Source organism: Neoarius graeffei, chromosome 4 (genome assembly GCF_027579695.1).
Source record: "Neoarius graeffei isolate fNeoGra1 chromosome 4, fNeoGra1.pri, whole genome shotgun sequence".
In the NCBI taxonomy this organism is placed as follows: Eukaryota; Metazoa; Chordata; class Actinopteri; order Siluriformes; family Ariidae; genus Neoarius; species Neoarius graeffei.
The window spans coordinates 60222615-60244909 of NC_083572.1; the positions used below are offsets into that span (position 1 = coordinate 60222615).

General features: G+C 40.4%; 1 protein-coding gene across 1 annotated transcript in view; it reads right to left on the reverse strand.

Annotated features, from left to right (window-relative positions):
- Positions 1-22295, reverse strand: part of grm4 (glutamate receptor, metabotropic 4) — a 242562-nt gene that overhangs the window by 58305 nt on the left and 161962 nt on the right. Inside the window, exons 4-5 of the mRNA XM_060919429.1 lie at positions 21767-21921; positions 17469-17609 (exon numbers count right to left, since the gene is read on the reverse strand). Of these exons, the coding sequence (XP_060775412.1) occupies positions 17469-17609; positions 21767-21921 (296 nt within the window). The remainder of the gene's footprint in view (positions 1-17468; positions 17610-21766; positions 21922-22295) is intronic.

Below are 22295 nucleotides of genomic sequence, written 5' to 3' on the forward strand. Positions count from 1 at the left end.
GGATAGGCTCCAGCTTGCCTGCGGCCCTGTAGAAGGATAAAGCGGCTAGAGATAATGAGATGAAATGAGATAATAATTTATAAAGCGCTAAAACTATGATACATATTCTAAAGCGCTGATACATTCACAAAACAATCAAAAGTAAATAAAAAATAAATAAATACATAAAACAAGTTCTATATAAAAAATTATCCAAGTTACAATTGGTATGCCCATACTGGCATGGGTAACTTGCACATCTATGAAGAAACCATTAATGCTGAAAGGTACATACAGGTTTTGAATCAAAATGCTGCCATCTAGAGGACATGTTTTAGAGGGACGTCCCTGCTTATTCCAGCAAGACAATGCCAAGCCACCTTCTGTATGAGTTACAACAGTGTAGCTTTGTAGTAAAAGAGTGCAGGTGCTAAACTGGCCTGCCTGCCTCCCATTGAAAATGTGTGGTGCATTATGAAGCACAAAATACAACAACACACACCCCAAACTGTTGAGCAAATGAAGTTATACACTTACTAGCTACTTTAATAGGAACATGCTCTTGATTCTAATATTCCTGTTCTTGGTTGGCAGGAGTGGAACCCAATGTGGTCTTCTGCTGTGATATACTGAGATGCTTTTCTGCTGACCACAGTTGTAAAGAGTTGCTATGAGTTGCCATATCCTTCTGGCAGCTCGAACCAATCTGGCCATTTTCCTCTAACCTCTCTTATCAACAAGCCATTTCCACCCACAGGACTGTCACTCACTCAAGGTTTGTTTGTTTGTTTGTTTGTTTGTTTTTTCCCCTCACACCATTCTGTGTAAACTCTAGAGACTGTTGTATGTGAAAACCCCAGGAGGTCAGCAGTTTCTGAAATACTCAAACCAGTCCAACTGGCACCAACACCTATGCCACAGTGAAAGTCACAGAGATCACAATTTTTCACATTCTGATGTTTGAAGTGAACATTAACTGAAGCTCTTGATTTGTATCTGCATGATTATATGTACTGTACTGTGCTGCTGTCAAGGGATTGGTGGATTAGATAACTGCATAAAACAGCAGGTGTATGGGTGTTCCTAATAAAGTGGCTGTTGAGTGTATATCAAGCAAGAATGGGAAACAATTTCACATTCCGAAATTATTAGTGTCCCAAACTTATTTGTGAACTTATTAGTGGCCCTCAGTTCCCAAATGCTTAGTAAGTGTTGTGAAAAGAAAAGGTGATATAAAACAGTGGTAAACATACCCCTGTCCCAACTTTTTTGGACTGTGTTGCAGGCATCAAAATCAGAATGGGTGTATATTTACCAAAAAATGATAAAGGTTATCAGTTTGAACATCAGATATCTTGTCTTTCATTGTGTTCAATTGAATATACGTCAAAAAGGATTTGGAAATCATTACATTCCGTGTTCATTTATGTTTTGCACAACGTTTATTGAATCGCTGTTGTAATAAATAATACAAATTAGTGTAGCTTAATAGACTATATTAAATTCTTACACATTAATACAGCTAACATTAAGTCAGGGCCGTCGACAGGGGGGGACAACCGGGTATTTTGTCCCGGGCCCAGGCATGAGGGGGGGCCCAGAACTGGTCCCTCATGAAGATGCCATTAATCATTCTGTTTCATTTCAAAATGTGTTGATTTGGGGGAGAAAAATGTGCTATATTTGCATTCAATGAATGATTTCTGGTTCTTTTGCCTTTATTGTCTTCGAAAATAGATTCAAGAACCCACCTACCACCCCTAATGCAGAAATGGTTTGGTCTTTGATTAAGGCGCCAAATAACACGGCACTATTCCATCATAACGCTTCGACAATAAGCGTGCGAGCCCGTTTGCCAACATGCACAAGTCAGGAGCAAAGAAAAGAAAAGAAAAGAGAAAAAGATGAAGAAGCCAAGAGCCTCAGGGGCTCACTGCATAGATATTTTAGAAAAGATTCAGATGATGCAGTGGGGCAGCTGAGCCAGGTAAGACACAGATAACTTTTTTCCAGCCCCGTAATGTAACCCCAGCACGCGCGACGCGCCATTCATAATTATAAAGTAGGGGATAGCAGGGTACACTGAGTGAACACTGAAATGCACAGGGCATTGAATTATTTCATAAACATATCGGTTTAATAACACTGTGTTGCATATATCTCGATGAAGCAAAGAATAGCACATTGGCCCGCAATCATATCCAAATGTTTTAGGCACGCTTGCTGAGCTGCGCTGAGCTGGACTCCGGTTAGCTGAAAGCCCATGGAACGCTACCTCTTGTTAATTAAACCTTATTTTGTTGGAAATCATCCCGTGTAGATATGACGGCATGTGAAATTGCCAGCTAGATAGAGTTTAATGTAACGAATGGGCTATAAATGGGGTGTTTTGAGGTTAGTCTGTTGCAAAACATTAAACTTTCGCTTAGACTGGATACTCTTCAAACAATTCCCTTGCTCAAGTGAAAAATGATAGGCCTGTATGAAAAGTGCAATTAATGAACGTAGCCTAATAAGCCCTAAATGAATAAAACAACCTCTGTTTTATTGTTGTTGCTTACACGTTAAGATTTTGAAATCTTCTCGGTCCAGTTCTATATCCAGGGAACATTGTAATCCTTTTGGTTTATCCGTAATAAACGTGTCAGCCCCCAGGTCAGATAGGCTAATGTTACGTGGTTGGGAGGGTGTCAATTTTTTTTTGTAACATTCTAAATCGAGTACGGAAAGGACGTTTATGAAAAACAAGACAAAAAAATACACTGAAAAACTCACTGTACACATCACTAGTGGTGATGCTTCTATGTTTAGATTTTGGGAAAGCCATAACTCCGTTCTCATTGAGGCCCAGTTCCATCCCGTAAACAATCATTTTGGTTTATCAACTACCTGCGCTCAAACATGTCACAGGAGAGGCTCAATGGGCTGGCTATGCTCTCTATAGAGCGCGAACTTGCAAAGAAGCTGGACTTCAATGACCTTATTGACGACTTTGCCACAGCAAAAGTCCGGCGCATTGCATTTCGCACCTGAATAGTTGCAGACTAAGGAAATGTTCAAACTGTAAATATGTTGAAATGTTGAAATAAAATGGTTGACTGTTATAATGGGCTTGGAATACCTGTTATTTAAGGGTTGGAGTGAATGGAGACTGTGAAAAGAGGGGTTGGGTGTGGGTGGTTGCTGTGTGGCGATGTGCGTGCGCGCGTATGTGTGTGTGTGTGGGTGGGGGCACTCAGATTATTTGGGGGGGGGGGGGGGGGGGGGGGGGCACTCAGATTATTTTGTCCCGGGCCCAGCCAAAGCTGTCAACGGCCCTGCATTAAGTTACATACTTTTGAGCTGCTGTATATCTAACAAGGTTACTTCTAGCTAGGTAAAAATACCTTGAATTATCTCCATAGTTATCTGTGATTATCTCAGATTTTAGGCTCGTGCTGGAGTCAAGTTAATTCAAATCCTGCTTCTAACATTCATCACTCATGATTTCAAAACATACATGGATGTGATATTGAGATATAGGTGGGTTTTTTGTAGAGAAAAGGCACTGCCTGAAGCTTTTTCATGCTTATATGAAGAAGAAAAAAAGCTGCTCATGTGAGACGCACATTGTAAACATAACCGCTCTACCACCATGTTTTAGCATAATATATTAGGAAAACATATTATATTAGGTTTATTCTTCCACATTTACTCTAACTATGGTGAGGATGAGGTACCTTGCTTGAGCTTTGGCAATCAATCTTGAAGTGGAAACACCGCTGATATTAAATTGTCATGAGCTTTTTATCCTTATTATTTAATTAGTAGGACTTTAGTAATTTAACACCTTAAAAAAAACCTCAACACAAGGCCATACAGCAGCAAGGAGAAATTAAATGTATAACTGATATCAGTGTGATAACATCTCTGTTAAAAAAATGACTCCTTCTGTTGCAGTTAATTAGTTCTTTCATTTATAGTTTGATAGCTTATTTCAAGTTTGAAATGGTACAGAGAAACAAGTCAAATTCTTGAAATCTGGTTGAAGAAATGTCAGTGTATACCTTTTAAACATTATTTCTGTGTTGGTTTTCTTGTCTGTTGGCTATTTATAACTCATCTCATCTCATTATCTCTAGCCGCTTTATCCTTCTACAGGGTCGCAGGCAAGCTGGAGCCTATCCCAGCTGACTATGGGCGAAAGGCGGGGTACACCCTGGACAAGTTGCCAGGTCATCACAGGGCTGACACACAGACAACCATTCACACTCACATTCACACCTACGGTCAATTTAGAGTCACCAGTTAACCTAACCTGCATGTCTTTGGACTGTGGGGGAAACCGGAGCACCCGGAGGAAACCCACGCGGACATGGGGAGAACATGCAAACTCCACACAGAAAGGCCCTCGCCGACCACGGGGCTCGAACCCAGGACCTTCTTGCTGTGAGGCGACAGCGCTAACCACTACACCACCATGCCGCCCGCTATTTATAACTGCTTCTTATTATTATTGATGAATAACAAATAATACCTTAGGTATAGTTCTTGTTATCTCTGTCTCTCTGTTGTTAGTGGGTTAAACACATCCCAAATATTTATTAACCTTATCTGAAAACAAAACAAAAAAAATTACTCCATTGTTATGGAATGACCCAAAAGACTGGGTTAAATTTTGGGGTGTCTACAGTCCAACAATGTAGCTTGTTTTAGACATATTTCTGATACAAATAGTTCACACTAATCCAACCAAACTGGGTTAAAACAAACCCTGCTTGGTTAGCTCATACTGAACTGACTTTTCAAATTGACCTACAGTGGTGCTTGAAAGTTTGTGAAACCTTTAGAATTTTCTATATTTCTGCATAAATATGACCTAAAACATCATCAGATTTTCACACAAGTCCTAAAAGTACATTATGAGAACCCAGTTAAACAAATGAGACAAAAATATTATAATTGGTCATTTATTTATTGAGAAAAAATATTCAATATTACATATCTGTGAGTGGCAAAAGTATGTGAACCTTGCTTTCAGTATCTGGTGTGACCCCCTTGTGCAGCAATAACTGCAACTAAACGTTTCCGGAAACTGTTGATCAGTCCTGCACCCTGGCTTGGAGGAATTTTAGCCCATTCCTCCATACAGAACAGCTTCAACTCTGGGATGTTGGTGGGTTTCCTCACATGAAATGCTGGCTTCAGGTCCTTCCACAACATATCGATTGGATTAAGGTCAGGATTTTGACTTAGCCATTACAAAACATTAACTTTATTCTTCTTTAACCATTTTTTGGTAGAACGACTTGTGTGCTTTGGATCGTTGTCATGCTGCATGACCCACCTTCTCTTGAGATTCAGTTCATGGACAGATGTCCTGACATTTTCCTTCAGAATTCGCTGGTATAATTCAGAATTCATTGTTCCATCAATGATGGCAAGCCATCCTGGCCCAGATGCAGCAAAACAGGGCCAAACCATGATACTACCACCAGCATGTTTCACAGATGAGATAAGGTTCTTATGCTGGAATGCAGTGTTTTCCTTTCTCCAAACATAATGCTTCTCATTTAAACCAAAAAAAGTTCTATTTTGGTCTCATCTGACCAGAAAAAAAAAAAATTCCAATAGCCTTCTGGCTTGTCCACGTGATCTTTAGCAAACTGCAGATGAACAGCAATGTTCTTTTGGGAGATCAATGACTTTCTCCTTGCAACCCTGCCATGCAGACCATTGTTGTTCAGTGTTCTCCTGATGGTGGACTCATTAACATTGGCTAATGTGAGAGAGGCCTTCAGTTGCTTAGATAGAAGTTACCGTGGGGTCCTTTGTGACCTTGCCGACTATCACACGCCTTGCTCTTGGAGTGATCTTTGTGGTCCTCCATTTGTACACAATCTGTCTGACTGTGGATTGGTGGAGTCCAAACTCCTTAGAGATGGTTTTGTAACCTTTTCCAGCCTGATGAGCATCAACCACGCGTTTTCTGAGATCCTCAGAAATCTCCTTTGTTTGTGCCATGATACACTTCCACAAACATGTGTTGTGAAGATCAGACTTTGATCAATCCCTGTTCTTTAAATAAAACAGGGTGCCCACTCACACCTGATTGTCATCCCATTGATTGAAACCACCTGACTCTAATTTCACCTTCAAATTAACTGCTAATCCTAGAGGTTCACATACTTTTGCCACTCATAGATATGTAATATTGGATCATTTTCCTCAATAAATAAATGACCAAGTATAATATTTTTTGTCTCATTTGTTTAACTGGGTTCTCTTTATCTAGTTTTAGGATTTGTGTGAAAATCTTATGATGTTTTAGGTCATGTTTATGCAGAAATATAGAAAATTCTAAAGGGTTCACAAACTTTCAAGCACCACTGTAGATTGGATTTTTTTTTAGCCCAGCTATTTTTAGAGTGCAATATATCTTAACCCAAAAACCACAAAAGATGACAGCTTTTTACAGATTTTGATGCAACGACTTAAAGTGTATTCATTCACATTATCTTAGCTCTGCATCATGTTCCAAGACTGATAAACTGAATAGATCTGTTAATATTTAAGAGTGGAATAACATGCAGTGAAGAGGGCAAGCAAGTATAATTATCTTTCCATGCTCATATAATTATGCCAGACAGCTGTATATTCATTAGAGCTCAAGTTATTTGGTCTGTGTAATTTTTTTTTTTTTGAGATCTTAATTGGCAAGGAACAGTTTCAATTATAACCCTGATGAATTAAACTGGGAGATGTGCTACCAGATGTCATGGTGGTGGGTCTCAATTGTATGGTGCAGTCATCAAAATAAAGCATGCAAATAGCTATGACAGTGCTGTCTTGTGTTATCACCAACACTTAGATGACATTGTGTTTGGAGTCAAATTATTTAAGTGCATTTGGAAATATGTAATGTACTTTGTAATGCATTATGACAATATCTAAAGGATGGTTAACTCAGTTATCGTTTTTTTGTTGGTGCTACTTTCCACTGTCCAGACCTTATTCAAATAGAGACGCTCAGAGTGCCCAAAAAAGTTACTGTAGCTCTTAGATAATGTGGGAGTCTTTTACTTCAGGGTCTGTAATTAGAATCACTTCAGCCCAGCCTGCTCCAGAAAACCAAAGGCAATTTAACATTCCTGACAAGTCCATGAATCTTTAAAGGCCGAAATTAAAGAAGTGGTAATTGTTTGCCATAAGCGTTACTGCTGAAGACAAAAAAAAAAAGCCCTGCCATCATCCGACTGTGTTAATACCAACAGGGTGGCTACTGCTCCAAGTTCTCATCTCATTATCTCTAGCCGCTTTATCCTGTTCTACAGGGTCACAGGCAAGCTGGAGCCTATCCCAGCTGACTACGGGCGAAAGGCGGGGTACACCCTGGACAAGTCGCCAGGTCATCACAGGTCTGACACATAGACACAGACAACCATTCACACTCACATTCACACCTACGGTCAATTTAGAGTCACCAGTTAACCTAACCTGCATGTCTTTGGACTGTGGGGGAAACCGGAGCACCCGGAGGAAACCCACGCGGACACGGGGAGAACATGCAAACTCTGCACAGAAAGGCCCTCGCCAGCCACGGGGCTCAAACCCGGACCTTCTCGCTGTGAGGCGACAGCGCTAACCACTACACCACTGTGCCGCCCCTGCTCCAAGTTAATAAATAAATAAATAGAGGAACAACTGGCAAACACTCTCCTTACTCTTCTTTTTTATTTACTCTACAGACTCCCACCTACCCATACAATTACACACGTTTTCCATCACAATGTTCCCAGTTTACTCTATAACACACATACAGAGAGAGAGAGAAGAGAGAGAGAGAGAGAGAGAGAGAGAGAGACTGACTTCTCATCCTCAAATCAGAGCATGCCCACACATATTTAGCTGGCTCATGCTGCTTTTAGAGAAAACCATTTGGTTCAGCTTAGATATGGTTTTTTTTGAGGGTTTACACATCCATTTCTGTCCTTTCTCCCTTTATTTCTACACAATGTCCGTATGTTACTGCTTCTCTGATAAAATATTTGTGGAGGAGTCATGCTTTGCATATTGGAATCCTTTCGGTTTTGGCATGAGAAATCTAATCAAACATACTGCAGCAACTATACTGTATAATTAATACACAATGACATCAAGAGCATGTATTTTGTTTTGAGCCTCAAATCACAAAATTCTATCAGCTTGTCCTTTTGGCTCTAATGCAGAACACACACACACACACACACACACACACACACACACACACACACACACACACCTTAAGGGTACGTTTCTTTTAATTTTTTAATCAGCATGCCTATTTGAGTTCTATACTGAAAAGTGTGTTGTATATATCCATATGAGAAGAATGTGTATATAATCCTATACATATTATAGACAAACAAAACTTGTTAAAAATTTCTCCATATGAATCCTTGAGTATCTTGCATAATAATCAAGTGTTCTGCGCTTCTAAAGCTGACCTTCAATGCAACCCACCCAGTGGCTTCTTTGCTTTAATCTTGGAAGTGAAAGGTATCAGCTCCACCCTACTGTTCTTTCACATTGCAGTCAATACTGTAACCATCATGCATTTCTTCAAGATAAAAGATTGGTTCCTGCCCTTTGATCAAATCAATTTCACAAAATCCTTTAGACATCAGCTATCCCTTGCTCTCATTTGGCTTATACAAGCCATTAGGGAGACTTGAGCAGAGTGCTGCAAAGGCATTTTTCTCTTGCCCTTGTGTCACCAGAGATTTTGGATTTGACAGTGCAGATGCTAAGTCTTAAAGAGTGACAACAACTGCAACAAAATCATTTGAATATGACAAGATCCTCGTGTGTATTGCTGATAAATCCCCCATAATCTGTTGTGTACCAAAACAATCTGAAATAGCCCATTTTTTCTTCATGGTTTCCCAACAGAATGTGTCTTGAAAGACTGTTCCTGGCCTATACTTTGGTCTTCTTTTTACAGAAGGAGTGAGAGAAAAGCAGTTGCACACCAGACTGTGTGCAACTGCTTTTCTCTCACTCCTTCAGTAAAAAGAAGACCAAAGTATAGGCCAGGAACAGTACTCAGTAATCTGCTGCTGATTGACAAAGATAATCTGCTAAAGAGCCAGTCATTGCACAATCGACAGCTTCAATAGCTGATTGGAAAAAATAGCTTAATGTATGACCAATCCAGTTAAAAAAAAAGATGATTCAATCCATTTGATGGCTGAAATTATGTTCATTGTAGAAGTGTGTATCTCAATGGAAAACTCCCAGACCAATCTGGTCTCTTTATGTTTGTTTGTTCCTGCTAAAAAAGGGGACATGATGATGGTGTGGAGAGAGAGAGAGATCTGAAAGCAGAGATACCCAGCCCTTTAATCCGCCAGTAACCATGGGGTTTTTGGGAAGGCTGGGTAATCACCACATTGATGGTGTTCCCTGCATCTAACACCACTGAATGTACGGAAGATTACACTTTTAGAGAAGGGGGTTCTTTGAGGGTTCTTTAAGAGTTCATTGGATAATTAAGGGTTCTTAGCTTCCAAAAAGATTTCTACTTTAAAGTGCATATCCTGGACCAATTTCGTGTTTTTTTAATATGAAAGTATGCCCCTTTACACACTCATCCAGAAAGGTAATTTTGCACAAGGCCATCTGTCTACAGCAGAAAAAAAAAAAATAACAAAACGCGTCTGGAAAAATCCCAAGGGAGTCTGGAGCCAGATTTGTGACGTCAAGTGCGGATCCGCCAGCAGACTGAGAGAGCTTGCATGGGTTCAGTGCACAGTCTGTGTAGACCAAGTTTAGCAGCTAGTGAGTTTGCATTGAAATATGGAATTGTCGCCTGAGCTTCTAAACCCATGGATTCATGTATCAATGCTCATCTATCTATTGTTACATAAATCATATTTTTTTCTAATTACTATTATGTATTTATATATTTCTTCATTTAGAAGAGTACTGGCTACTGTAGGAGAAAGATTTCATAAGCTACACACATGGAATCAGCTAAGCAGGGTTGTATATAAATTTAATGTGTTTGACAGGTCCCAAGATCTCAAGCCCTGACATGCATATCCCTTGATACATGTGAAGTAAGTGTATTATCGCCCAGGGCTTTCGTGTTGTTTACTTTTGTGTGTGTCAATAAATAACATTATCCGTGTACCACACTAACACAGGAACACCTAATTTAGAGTATAGTCTATCTTATTTCTTACCCTGGCAACAGTCAACTTGTGAATCGCCAATTTTCTTGGTCTTTTTCTCGGCTCTGCTTTGGTCCTCGGCTTCCGGGTGCCTCGCACGAAGCGCTCCCATTTCTCTCTCATTGTCCAGTCGTTTGGAAAACGATGAGTACTAATCCCATCATGATTGGTGTTGCTACACCCTCCTACGATACATCTGTTAACCATTTTAATAATTACGTGATAACATTGAAGAAATTTGCAGAAAACCACCAGGTCATATTCTCATAAACAAACCAGCGCTGACGTAGGACTCAGAGGGAGGCGTCCCGCACGTGACGTCACGAAAATCAATGTTTGCCGGGAAATCCAAATGCCAAGTTTTTTCAGAGGCGGACCAATTCACCTCAAATGGCTTGATTTCAACTGAATTTTTCTGGTATTGCACAAGGTAAAAAAATTGCACAAAATTCAAAATGTGACAGATATTTGACCAAAGTTTAATATAAAATAGGAGAATTACATTGATCTTGCTCCTGAATTTACCTGTGATATGCACTTTAACTTTTACTCTAACTCTGTTAGAGTTCTGCTTTTAAGAGTTCCTCCCAGAGGCATTGTTAGACATAAAGCTCTACTGGGGCACAGCCCCCTATAGAGTGCTCCGAGATGATGCTAAAAATAGTAACCATGCGGTCGGCACGGCCATCTTGGAAGTCACTTGCTCCAGAGTGCGCATAGAGTACACATCATACAGTAAACATTCACCAATTCGTTTCTGCGTTAGAGGGCTTAGAAGCTTTGATTTTTTAAGAATTTAGACATCTGAAGTGATGGAGCACTACTGTGAAAGTTTGGATAAGCAGGCACGGGAGCGTTATGCTGAGAAGGTACGTTTCATTGGGAATGTAGATCCATACACTGTTAGTGAGAAGGAATGGAAAGCTGACCCCAGCTTGTTCCCGCATAATTATCAATTATTTTAGTCAGTGAATAAAATGTAGGCCTAGTATGTAACTTGTACTAACAGCATGTGTACATAAACATTACTAGGCCTAGATCTTAAATGCCATTTGATGCAACAATGCACTGCAGTAGACATAAGCTACCTAATGTGACAAATATATCCATTAATCATTGCTGAAAGTACATAGAAAAGATAATAGTAGATAATTGTATCACATTTATTTTAGTAACTATGAAATTCAAGACAATTTAACCTACCTGTCACAAAGTGATCAGAACAAATCCGGATACAGTCTAGTTGTCCTAAATTTGATCGGTTAATGGCAGCCAGCCACTGTCGTCTCCTCCGCTCGCTTTTCTCCTGTGCTGCAATTCCCTGGTTTGTCACGACTTTAGGGAGTCTGTGGAAGCTTTTGCCACCCTTTTCCCCTCGGTTACTACAGCCAACAATGACACACGTATTCGGCATTTTGCTTCGCTGAGCAACAATAATGCACTGACACAGCGACGTTTGACTTCCAATATGGCCACCGCCGGGTTCGCGCTGATCTCGAAGCACTCTATACCACCCATATAATTTTTTTTTTGAAAGCTTGCTGTGTATGAAATGTGCTATAGGACACACAGCTTCACTTAAAAATAAACAAAAATACTTTTGCTGCATGAACTTGCATGTCCTCACTGTACCCTCCTTCTCCAATTTTGCATGCTTGGCTGCATGCGTGTTCCCTACATTCACATAGACATGCACAGACACACAGAATGTGTGCCTTATATTTTAGGACAGAAAGTTGCCTATGTTGATGCACCTTGAAGTAAAAAAAAAATCTACTCTATTCCTGATATTATCGATCTAAATTAACCATAGGCTATTTTCAGGGTATACTATATTTACTTTTAAGCTTATGGTCATTGTAAGGGCCATCCATCTACATGCTATAATGATATAATCTGTCTTTTTTTTCAGGACAGTCTAGGTTATGATAATATTTGCATATTCACACCAGACTTTTCTATCAAGGAAAAACATTATGCGTTTATGAATTTTCCATGTTCTTGAATGTATGCCACTATAGGAAGCATGACAACCAAAATATCTTTTCATACTTGTGTGGATTATCTGGGATCTGGCAACATAAATATCATGATAGTGGGATAGCCTACTACTGTATGTCTCATCTCATTATCTCTAGCCGCTTTATCCTTCTACAGGGTCGCAGGCAAGCTGGAGCCTATCCCAGCTGACTACGGGCGAAAGGCGGGGTACACCCTGGACAAGTCGCCAGGTCATCACAGGGCTGACACATAGACACAGACAACCATTCACACTCACATTCACACCTACGCTCAATTTAGAGTCACCAGTTAACCTAACCTGCATGTCTTTGGACTGTGGGGGAAACCGGAGCACCCGGAGGAAACCCACGCGGACACGGGGAGAACATGCAAACTCCACACAGAAAGGCCCTCGCCGGTCATGGGGCTCGAACCCGGACCTTCTTGCTGTGAGGCGACAGCGCTAACCACTACACCACCGTGCCGCCCCACTACTGTATGTCTTAGCAATAATTTATAAAAATATAGCCTATCATCAGAGGTGGACAGTAATGAATTACATTTACTTGAGTACTGTACTTAAGTACACTTTTTGAGTATCTGTACTTTACTAGAGTATTATATTTTTTGGAAAATTATGACTTTAACTTCACTGCATTTGAAAGACAAATATCGTCCTTTTTACTCCACTACATTTCTATCAAGGTCCTCGTTACTCGTTACTATGAAACAGCTTTGAAAGTGGATTTTTTTTTCTTTTCTTTTCTAAAACGTGATTTTTTTTTTCACAGTTGACACTGAGACAGCCTATCAGTAATCACTAGAGTCACATCACATCCATGGACCATATAAAATCAAGTTCAATGATTTCTCAGCAGCATTATTTGAATATGATCAATTGATGGCAGAATGGAAGGAGGCGGTTCTTCTGGGGAATGTTCTGGGGAAAGGATTAAAGATTTGTTTTGTTTTAAATGTTTGCTTAAAACGAACCACATCATGGCATCCAAAAACTCGTTATTCAACCTGCAGAAGCATATGTAAACATATGTAAACATTTAAGTTGTCTGTGCTTTAAGAGCTAGTGATAAAGTTGCAATAGCTATACAGTCGGGTTAGTCAAATGACTTTCTATGGGTTTACCTGCCAAGGTGCCGTAGCCTTGTCCATGGCTAATGTTAACACAGAACTAGTTAACTTGGACACTGTTAGTTAGCATGTAAAAACGGAGTTACGCTAACATGAATAACGTTAACTTATCTGAAGTCCTTTCAGAAATATGTTTGGGCATAATCTTGCCAAATAAACAGAATGTAGAAATATTTCTTTTCTAGTAATGTTAGCTAACCAATATGATTTTGAGTTTGAAAAGAGTTTGCTAGCGCCAGGTGGCGCTTCACTGACTAGCTAGCTTAATGTTAAACTACCATGATGGCACAGCATCTGTTCATTTTGTGACTTCACATTTCTGTCTTTGGTAACGTTAACATTGTAGCTTTTGTGACCTTGCATAATTACTATAGCTACTACATATTTTTTACCAGTAGCCAAAGAGAAAAAATAGCTAGCATCTTATTGATGATTCTGCTTAGTTGTAAGTTGTGTTTCATTTTGTAACATTCTACCAGGTGTTTATTCTACAGGTTCTACAAGTTAGTCAATAAATCCAGTTGGTTGCTTCAGAGGCATTAGGTTTTGTAAGCGTTGTGGCAATAATACAATGATGCATTGACAGAAAATGTACTTTTAATACTTAAATATTTTTAAAAGCAAGTACTTCAGTACTTTGACTGTGCAACTTTCACTTGTATCGGAGTAACATTTGACCAGTGGGATCTGTACTTTGACTTAAGTAATGAAGTCGGGTACTTTGTCCACCTCTGCCTATCATGTACCAACATAACTACGTAATGTAAGCTACATTCGAATATCAGTCCGAAGTTGGGGACAAATTGTTGCTGTAATTTGCTGGTGGTGTAACTTCAAAACCGGATTACTTGAGAAAGGCAAAAGGTACAGATGGTTACTTTATACCATTCGGAATGGTACAGACTGCTGTTTATTTTGATATATGGTTTGTCGTGTAAACTCAGGAGTTAGTGAGGTATTGCGCCGGCAAGAACGGGTGTAGAGATGGACGCAGAACTGTATGCAGAATATGATTAAATTTGATGTGAATTAATTGATGTTAATTTTATCGCAAACCGTTTATCACAGGAACTAGTGGGTAGCACTGTTGGGAAGCTCAAGTCGTGTGGTTTCACGTGATATATGTATGTGTGTGTGTTAATTGTGTGATGAGTGTTCCGCCAGCAATTTAATAGAGATGAATGGGTGCGATTTGGATGCATCAGTCGTATACGGTTATTCCGCAGTGCCAAATACATTACTGTTTCTGAAATGTAATCAGGAAATTTTACTGGGGCACATGCCCCAGTAAAATGGGTCTGGTGACGCCGATGGTTCCTCCAGAGGGCCAACCAAAGAACCTAAGAGTGTAGAAACATGCATTCTATAATACTCCATTTGTAAATGCACAATTATTTGTTCCTTCATTTCCTACACAGAAAGCTATGATTAAAATGAACATTTTAGTCAAAAGATCTTGAAACAGGGTATGTACCTGTTCCTTCACTATCATATAGCTTCTCTGGTTCTTTTCTCTTTAATTTTAATTTACAGCTGATGAGCTAGAATTCATGTTTTATGAATAAAAATGACTTTTTTATTGTCCTTGGTTCAGTCATTCAGCATTACATTTTGAACATCTGACATCACCATTAGTCATCAACAATGTCAGTGGGAATTTGGGTCGATCTGTGGGTGTATGTTGACTCATGCATGTGTAAGTTTGTTGTTGGAAGGACAAGCTTGCTACTTTAGTTACATTTGCATCATCACAGCAATGTGAACGAGGCCAGATAGAGAAAACATTAGCGTACATATGAATGTGTGCAAAATTGAAAATTCATAAGATGACACTTAGTGAACCAAGAAGCTATGGTCAGATGTGTCATCTTGAAAGCAGTCAGCTATAAAAATCAACTTGACTGCAAAGCCAGAGCTTGACATCCATCCTGCCCTGTTCACTGCCGCAGTGCACATGCTGTGTGAATAGCATCCTCCAGCAAATCTGCCTCTAGAAAATCCCTGCATCCTTCTCATAAGAACACAACACACATGGATTGGCCACAGCCAGAGGTCTGTTGCTATGAGACAGCTGCACTGGGTGTCCAAAGGGTCAAGTGCTGACCGCAGATGGACACAGTGGTAGAATAGATGCTGTTGACGGTACTCCCTCAAGAGATGAATCAATTACAGGCCATCAGCTCTTCTCCAGTAGATTTGACTGGTTTTAGGAAGGTAGTGCATACTTACCCCAGGAGTTTTGTGGGCAACAACTTTGTGGTTTATGACTTACCAAACTCTATAGGAAATAAACACAAGCAAAGATTTTCTGATAACAGTCAGCAGAGCAGGCTGAGGCTTAGACGTACACACATCAGAAAATGCAGTGCAAAATGCAACTTGATGCAGCTGCAAAATGGCCCGACATCCCATCTGAAATTAACATTAAGTTTACTAAGGCTAGAGTTTATCAGGTAAACTGTGTCTAGAATGACTACTAAATACCCTGTGTGAAATGTCTGTCTAAAGTGGTGAAAATTATCGATCATGGTGATCAAAAAAGACAAAAGAGAAACTGGAAGGTCAATAATGGAGACAGTGTGTTAATAAATGTAATTCTTTTTAAATGAAGATTCTCGTGTCAGAACAAGTAAATTGCATGCAGGGCATTAATACAGCTAATATGTGATTTCATCACAAATTGATCATAATGAAAAGAGGACTGTGTAGAAAATAAGGTGCAATTAAACTGCATTCGATTTTTCTTGTGGTCCTGGACTGAGGCTGGAATTGATAATATCACACAAGTCCTTTATATGTTGATGTGATTATCAATTTTAATTGATGTATGCATCCCTGATGTATGTGCTATGATGCAGGTTGCCAGATATTGTCAATAAAATCAGTCCAGTTGACCAGCAGTAAGAGAAAGAAGACAGTTTCCCGAAATAAATGTTTCAACATGGTCTTAAAATGGTCTTGTATTATTACACATGTTAACATGAAAAAAAAAAAAATATATATATATATATATATATATATATATATATATATATATATATATATATATATATATATAGAGAGAGAGAGAGAGAGAGAGAGAGGCACGGTGGTGTAGTTGGTTAGCGCTGTCGCCTCACAGCAAGAAGGTCCGGGTTCGAGCCCTGTGGCCGGTGAGGGCCTTTCTGTGCGGAGTTTGTATGTTCTCCCTGTGTCCGCGTGGGGGTGCTCCGGTTTCCCCCACAGTCCAAAGACATGCAGGTTAGGTTAACTGGTGACTCTACGTAGGTGTGAGTGTGAATGGTTGTCTGTGTCTATGTGTCAGCCCTGTAATGACCTGGTGACTTGTCCAAGGTGCATCCTGCCTTTCGCCCGTAGTCAGCTGGGATAGGCTCCAGCTTGCCTGCGACCCTGTAGAACAGGATAAAGCGGCTAGAGATAATGAGATTATATATATATATATGCTGATTACTAGAAAAATATTCACACTGGCATTTTAAAAGTAGGTAATTTCTGCAAGCAAACCACTGCCTATAAAGCTTAGAGAAATATGCATCGTGAAAATTTACACCTGGCCGTAGGTGTCAGACCAAATTCTGTTAAAAATTGGAAGTCTAAGTGCCCAAGGGTTACTTCATCAAATGAAATATGCAGTCAGGAGCACTTTCTATTTCTCAGCTCCTTTTTTTGAGCCGACATCCCAATTTTTGCATGATCCTCCCTTAAATGCAGACAGTGTGTATGAGGGAGAGAAGTGCACTTTGCGTGTTGTGTTAAATGCTGTGTTAAATTGCAGATTTAGGTTCATGTGCCAGCTTCAGACATAAAACATTAGGGATTTTTTTGCACGGGGGGAACAAAAACAAAAACACAGGATAAACAGCTTTGTACATCTGGCCCTGAGTGTTTCTGAATGGATTTAGAACCATGTGTGTATTTCATTTTCTCCCCTTCCTCTCCATTACCCTTATCCCCCACTAGCCTCGCGCACACACACACACACACACACACACACACACACACACACACACACACACACACACGTGCATGCACATACACATGCACGCACACATACACTTCTACCATTTCCCTCTCTCTTGTTCCTTGCTTTTATAAAGCTTTAGGAAAGCATGTTTTGTCAGTGGTGAAGAAGCCAGGATTTCTTACTTGTGCATTTCTTAATGCCTGATCCTTTCCTCAAGGCATGCCGATTGAGCTTGCAGTTGAAATTGTTCTCCCAGAATTCAGCAAACCAGATGTTCCTCCTGTTATTTTCTAATGTCCGGCTGATGAAATAACGATCAAATCCTGAGAGCAGATCAATTAAAATAAAGTGTTACTTTAATGTGTTGTGTCAAAATGAAATAAAGGGGTACAGCTCTGCATTTTAGACAACTTAGAATACAATATACTATTACAATATGATTAACCATTTCTTCCAAAACATGCTCAATTATGATACAACCCCAAATCAAAAAAAAGTTTGGATGGTCTGGAAAATACAGTTTCAAAAATAAAGTAGTGATTGACTTGTATTTCATTGCAGACAGTATGAACCCAAGATATTTCATGTTCTGTTTGATCAGCTTCATTTCACTTGTTAATATACAGTACAACCATTCCTGCGTTTCAGGCCTGAAACACATTCCAAAAATAGGTTGGGATGGGGAAATTTAGGGCTAATAATGAGATAAAACAGTTAAATAATGATGTGATTTGAAACAGGTGATGTCAACAGGTGATTGTAATCATGATTTGGTACAAAACCAGTGTCCAGGAAAGGCTGAGTCTTTGAGGAGCAAAATGGGGCAATAATGTCCAGTTTGTCAACAAATGCACAAGAAAACAATGAAATGTTTAAAAACAATGTTCCTCAAAGAAAGATAGGAAAGGATTTGAATATATCACCCTCTATGGTGCTTAATATCATTAAACGATTCAAGAAATTTGGAGGAATTTCAGTGCATAAAGGGCAAGGGTGCAAGCCAAAGCTGAACACGTGATTTCCGATCCCTCAGACGGCACTGTCAGGGGCGTCACTAGCCCTTTTTTACTGGGGCACGTGCCCCAGTAAAAATCAGCTGTGCCCCAGTAAGAAAATGATGAAAGATTTTCGTAACAAACTAGTTTCTTTGGCAGATCATTTATCTACTGTAAGTGACAGAGTGTGTTTCAAACTTCTGTCACCTCTTCTTTCTAACTAATTTTCTGATTGGTCTGGGAGATTCTCACTGTAAACATAGCGTGCGTGCGGCATGCCATGAGCCCATTTAGCCTACTGGAGAGATGAGTCTACTCTTTGGATGAGTCAGAGAACAAGCTCTGGATGAGTTAAGGTAGCGCGAAGTTTTTGCAACAAAACTAAGCAAACCATATTCTAACAAACCCATTAAACTACATCGAATTAAACGATATTAAATTACTTTTCCAGATGGATATCAGACAATTCTTCTCACGAAGCAGAGACAGAGGCAGGGAAACAGTGACAGATGAGGAGGAGGGTGAGAGAGGTAAGACTAAGGTTGTAGGCTATGTGCTAGTCAGTCATAACTAACCAGCTAAGTTCGTGAATCGTGAGAGTTGAGGTGACATGTTTAGCATCAGCATGCATTAAAAGCCCAAATGCCAACAATACATTTTTTGGGGACTGGGATGTGTTTTCCATCTCGTTGACCTATTCCTCACATAACTTCATCCACGAGAGCATGAGAATTATCCACTTTGCATAGGTTGAGGACAGGAACGTTAAGGTGCATTGTGCGGGGGGGCATTTTGTGTGTGTGTCGGGGGGGCAGTGCCCCAGTAAAGCTTAATTCCTAGTGACGCCCCTGGGCACTGTATCAAGAACCGTCATTCCTCTATAGCGGATATAACCACATGAGCTTGGGATTACTTTGACAAACCTTTGTCAAGCACTACAATACTGAATCACATCCACAAATGCCTGTTAAAACTTTACTGTGCAAAAAGGAAGACTTATATTAACTGTGTCCAGAAGCATTGTTGGCTTCTCTGTGCCATCACACAGTGGACATGTGTACTGTGGTCACATGAATCAGTATTCTAGGTCGTTTTTAGAAGAAATGGACATGCTTCAGATCAAAAACGAAAAGGAACATCCAGACTGATACCAGCAACAAATCCAAAAGCCAGGGTCTGTCATGGTATGGGGTTGTGTCAGTGCCCTTGGCAAAGGGAACTTACACTTCTGTGATGGCAGCTTTAATGCAGAAAAGTACATTGAGATTTTAGAGCAACATATGCTACCTTCAAAACTACATCTTTTCCAGGGATATTGCGACAAGACAATGCAAAACCACATTCTTTATATATTACAAAGGCATGTCTGTGGAAGAAGAGGGTGCCTGTCCCTTTTGTCCCTAATAGAGAATGTGTGGCAAATGACCCTATACTATTGCACACCGTAAGACCCGTTTGCAGGAAGAATGGGACAAAATAACACCAAAACACTTCATCACTTGGTGTCTTCAGTCATCTTTTAAGTGTTGTAAGAAGGAATGGCAATTATGACTGAACCCTTTATTATCACTAGTCACAAGTACCAGCGAAATTGACCATCAACCTGTCCTTACATACACACATACACACAATTGACAGAGGGGGAGCAGACAGGACAGGAAGACAGGGATGAAAAGAAAAAAATACAGAGTAACATGAGGAGAGGGGAGGAGAAAAAAAGCAACCCCCACACTATGCTCCTATGAGGAGTACAGTGTGGGAACATTAAAAAACACCTCAGCACATAAGCACAAAATAACACAAGTACACTTTACAACATGAAAACTCTGGATTTGGGGGGGGTGATCAAGGGTGGGGGATTAGGGTGGGAGGGTGTGGGGGGGGAGGTAGAGGTAACCCAGCGCAAGCAAGCAGCTGTCCGCTCCTGCAGCCATGATGGTGCTGGTCACGCACCCGCTTGTCACACTGGGGGTAAAAGCGGCAACCGCGGGAAGTGGGGGAAGAAATATGAGAGCGTCTCACAGCAGTGACCTTCAGGGTCTGAGTGCCGACAGCTCTGCCCACCACTTCAATCATGTCGGGCAGCTTTATGGGGCTTTGAACAGCTGTCACCATTGTCTGATTTTCTTGATAAACCAGGGCAATGCCTAATCCAATCAGGAAAAGTCCTGTAATCATGGTTCCGAATAGGTAGATGTCTTCAATGTCCTTCAATGTGCGGAGAGAGTCTCTCAAAAGTATAGACAGACGAGATGAGACATATGGCCCTTTTCCACTACCCTTTTTCAGCTCACTTCAGCTCACTTCAGCCCGACACAGCTCGCGTTTCGACTACCTCAGAGCAGCACGACTCAGCTCGCTTCAGCCCTACTCAGCACCCAAAACCCACACGGTTTTGGAGTAGGGCTGAAGCGAGCCAAGCCGAGCCGAGTGGGGCTAGGGGCGTGAGGAGACACTCCCCTGTGCACTGATTGGTGAGGAGGAGTGTCCTCACATGCCCACACACGCCCCGCGAGCACGCTGGGATCTGTAAACACCGTAAACCCGGAAGAAGAATAATTACGAATTACAAGAATTTCTGAAGCCTTATGCGCCTCGCCTCATCTATACGCTCTTGCCAGTATCTGTTGGTGTTGTCGGTGACAACAAGCCACAGCACCAAGACCAGCAACACTAACGACTTCATGTCCTCCATGTTTATTGTTTACTATCCTGGTCGTCAGACTACGCTTAAAAGGTCACTGATGTCACTGTTTGCGCCGCCTAATGACATCATGTGACGTCCACCCACTTTCGCTAACTCCACCCAATGTGTCCACCCACTTCCAGCCAGCACGGTTCAGCGCGGTTGTAGTCGAAATGCAACTCCAACAGCCCCACTCAGCTCGACTCAGCCCAACTCAGCCACGTTGGTAGTGGAAAAGCGGCAAAAGAAGCACAAGCAGGGAAAAAAGGGAGAGGAGAGGAGAGGAGAGGAGAGGAGAGGAGAGGAGAGGAGAGGAGAGGAGAGGAGAGGAATGCGACCACCTTCCGTGAGAGCACGGAGAAAAATATATATATAGTAGTAAATGCTTTACAGTCCTGACTTTTTTTGAAATATAGTTGCAAGAATCAAAATTGATTTGGGGGTTGTATTTTTAGACATAAATAATTAGAAAATCTAATGACAATAGAAAATACTATAATTTGATGGTAATAGTATGAGATTTAAAATGTACATAATTTGTGCATTTTGTTGAATATAATGCATTTTGATTGATATTTTGAGGACATTTGGACATTTTATTGGGCATTCTTATCAGAAAACAGAGCACCATGCATCATTTAATGCATGAAAATACCCAAGAAATGCTTTCCCCTCATATTTTAAAGTTTAGTTATTAGAAAAAATGCATTTTATTGTTTGTATTCTGACATCTGCATTGAAAAGTATTTTGCATATAAAACATATACCCACATATTATTTCCTTACTGAGTTTCCTTACCCTTAATGGACTGACGCTTAGGTAGGATAGTCACTGCACCCTCAGCCATCTCCTCTTGGTGGAGCACAGGGGAAATTTTAGAACCCCAGCTATCTGATCCTACCCACAAGAGGTGACCAGTCAAATTGGCTTTCTTTGCTGCCTGCAGCAGCCTCCTTTAAACACAACAGAATAAACAGATACTATAAACCTTAGTTCACCAGTTCCATCAAAGCCAGTCACATCAATTGTACTTTACAGTCTTTGTCAAAACTTGACATGTTATCCAGCATGTTAAAGACTTTAGAATTTACAGTAATTGTAAATTGACCGTTCTGTATTGGCCATGTTTCACAATGACCTATATGCAGCGGGACACTCCATCAGGCAGAGAATTCAAGATGGTAAATTTATTCAAGCCATTAAATGTCCTTCCTTTCAAAAGCAAAACCAACAATAAAGGTTTGTGACATACAGTATCTCACCCTTCCAATACAGGCAGCCCAAAAATCCATCCCATGAAAGAATTGTTAAAATGCTTATTATGGCT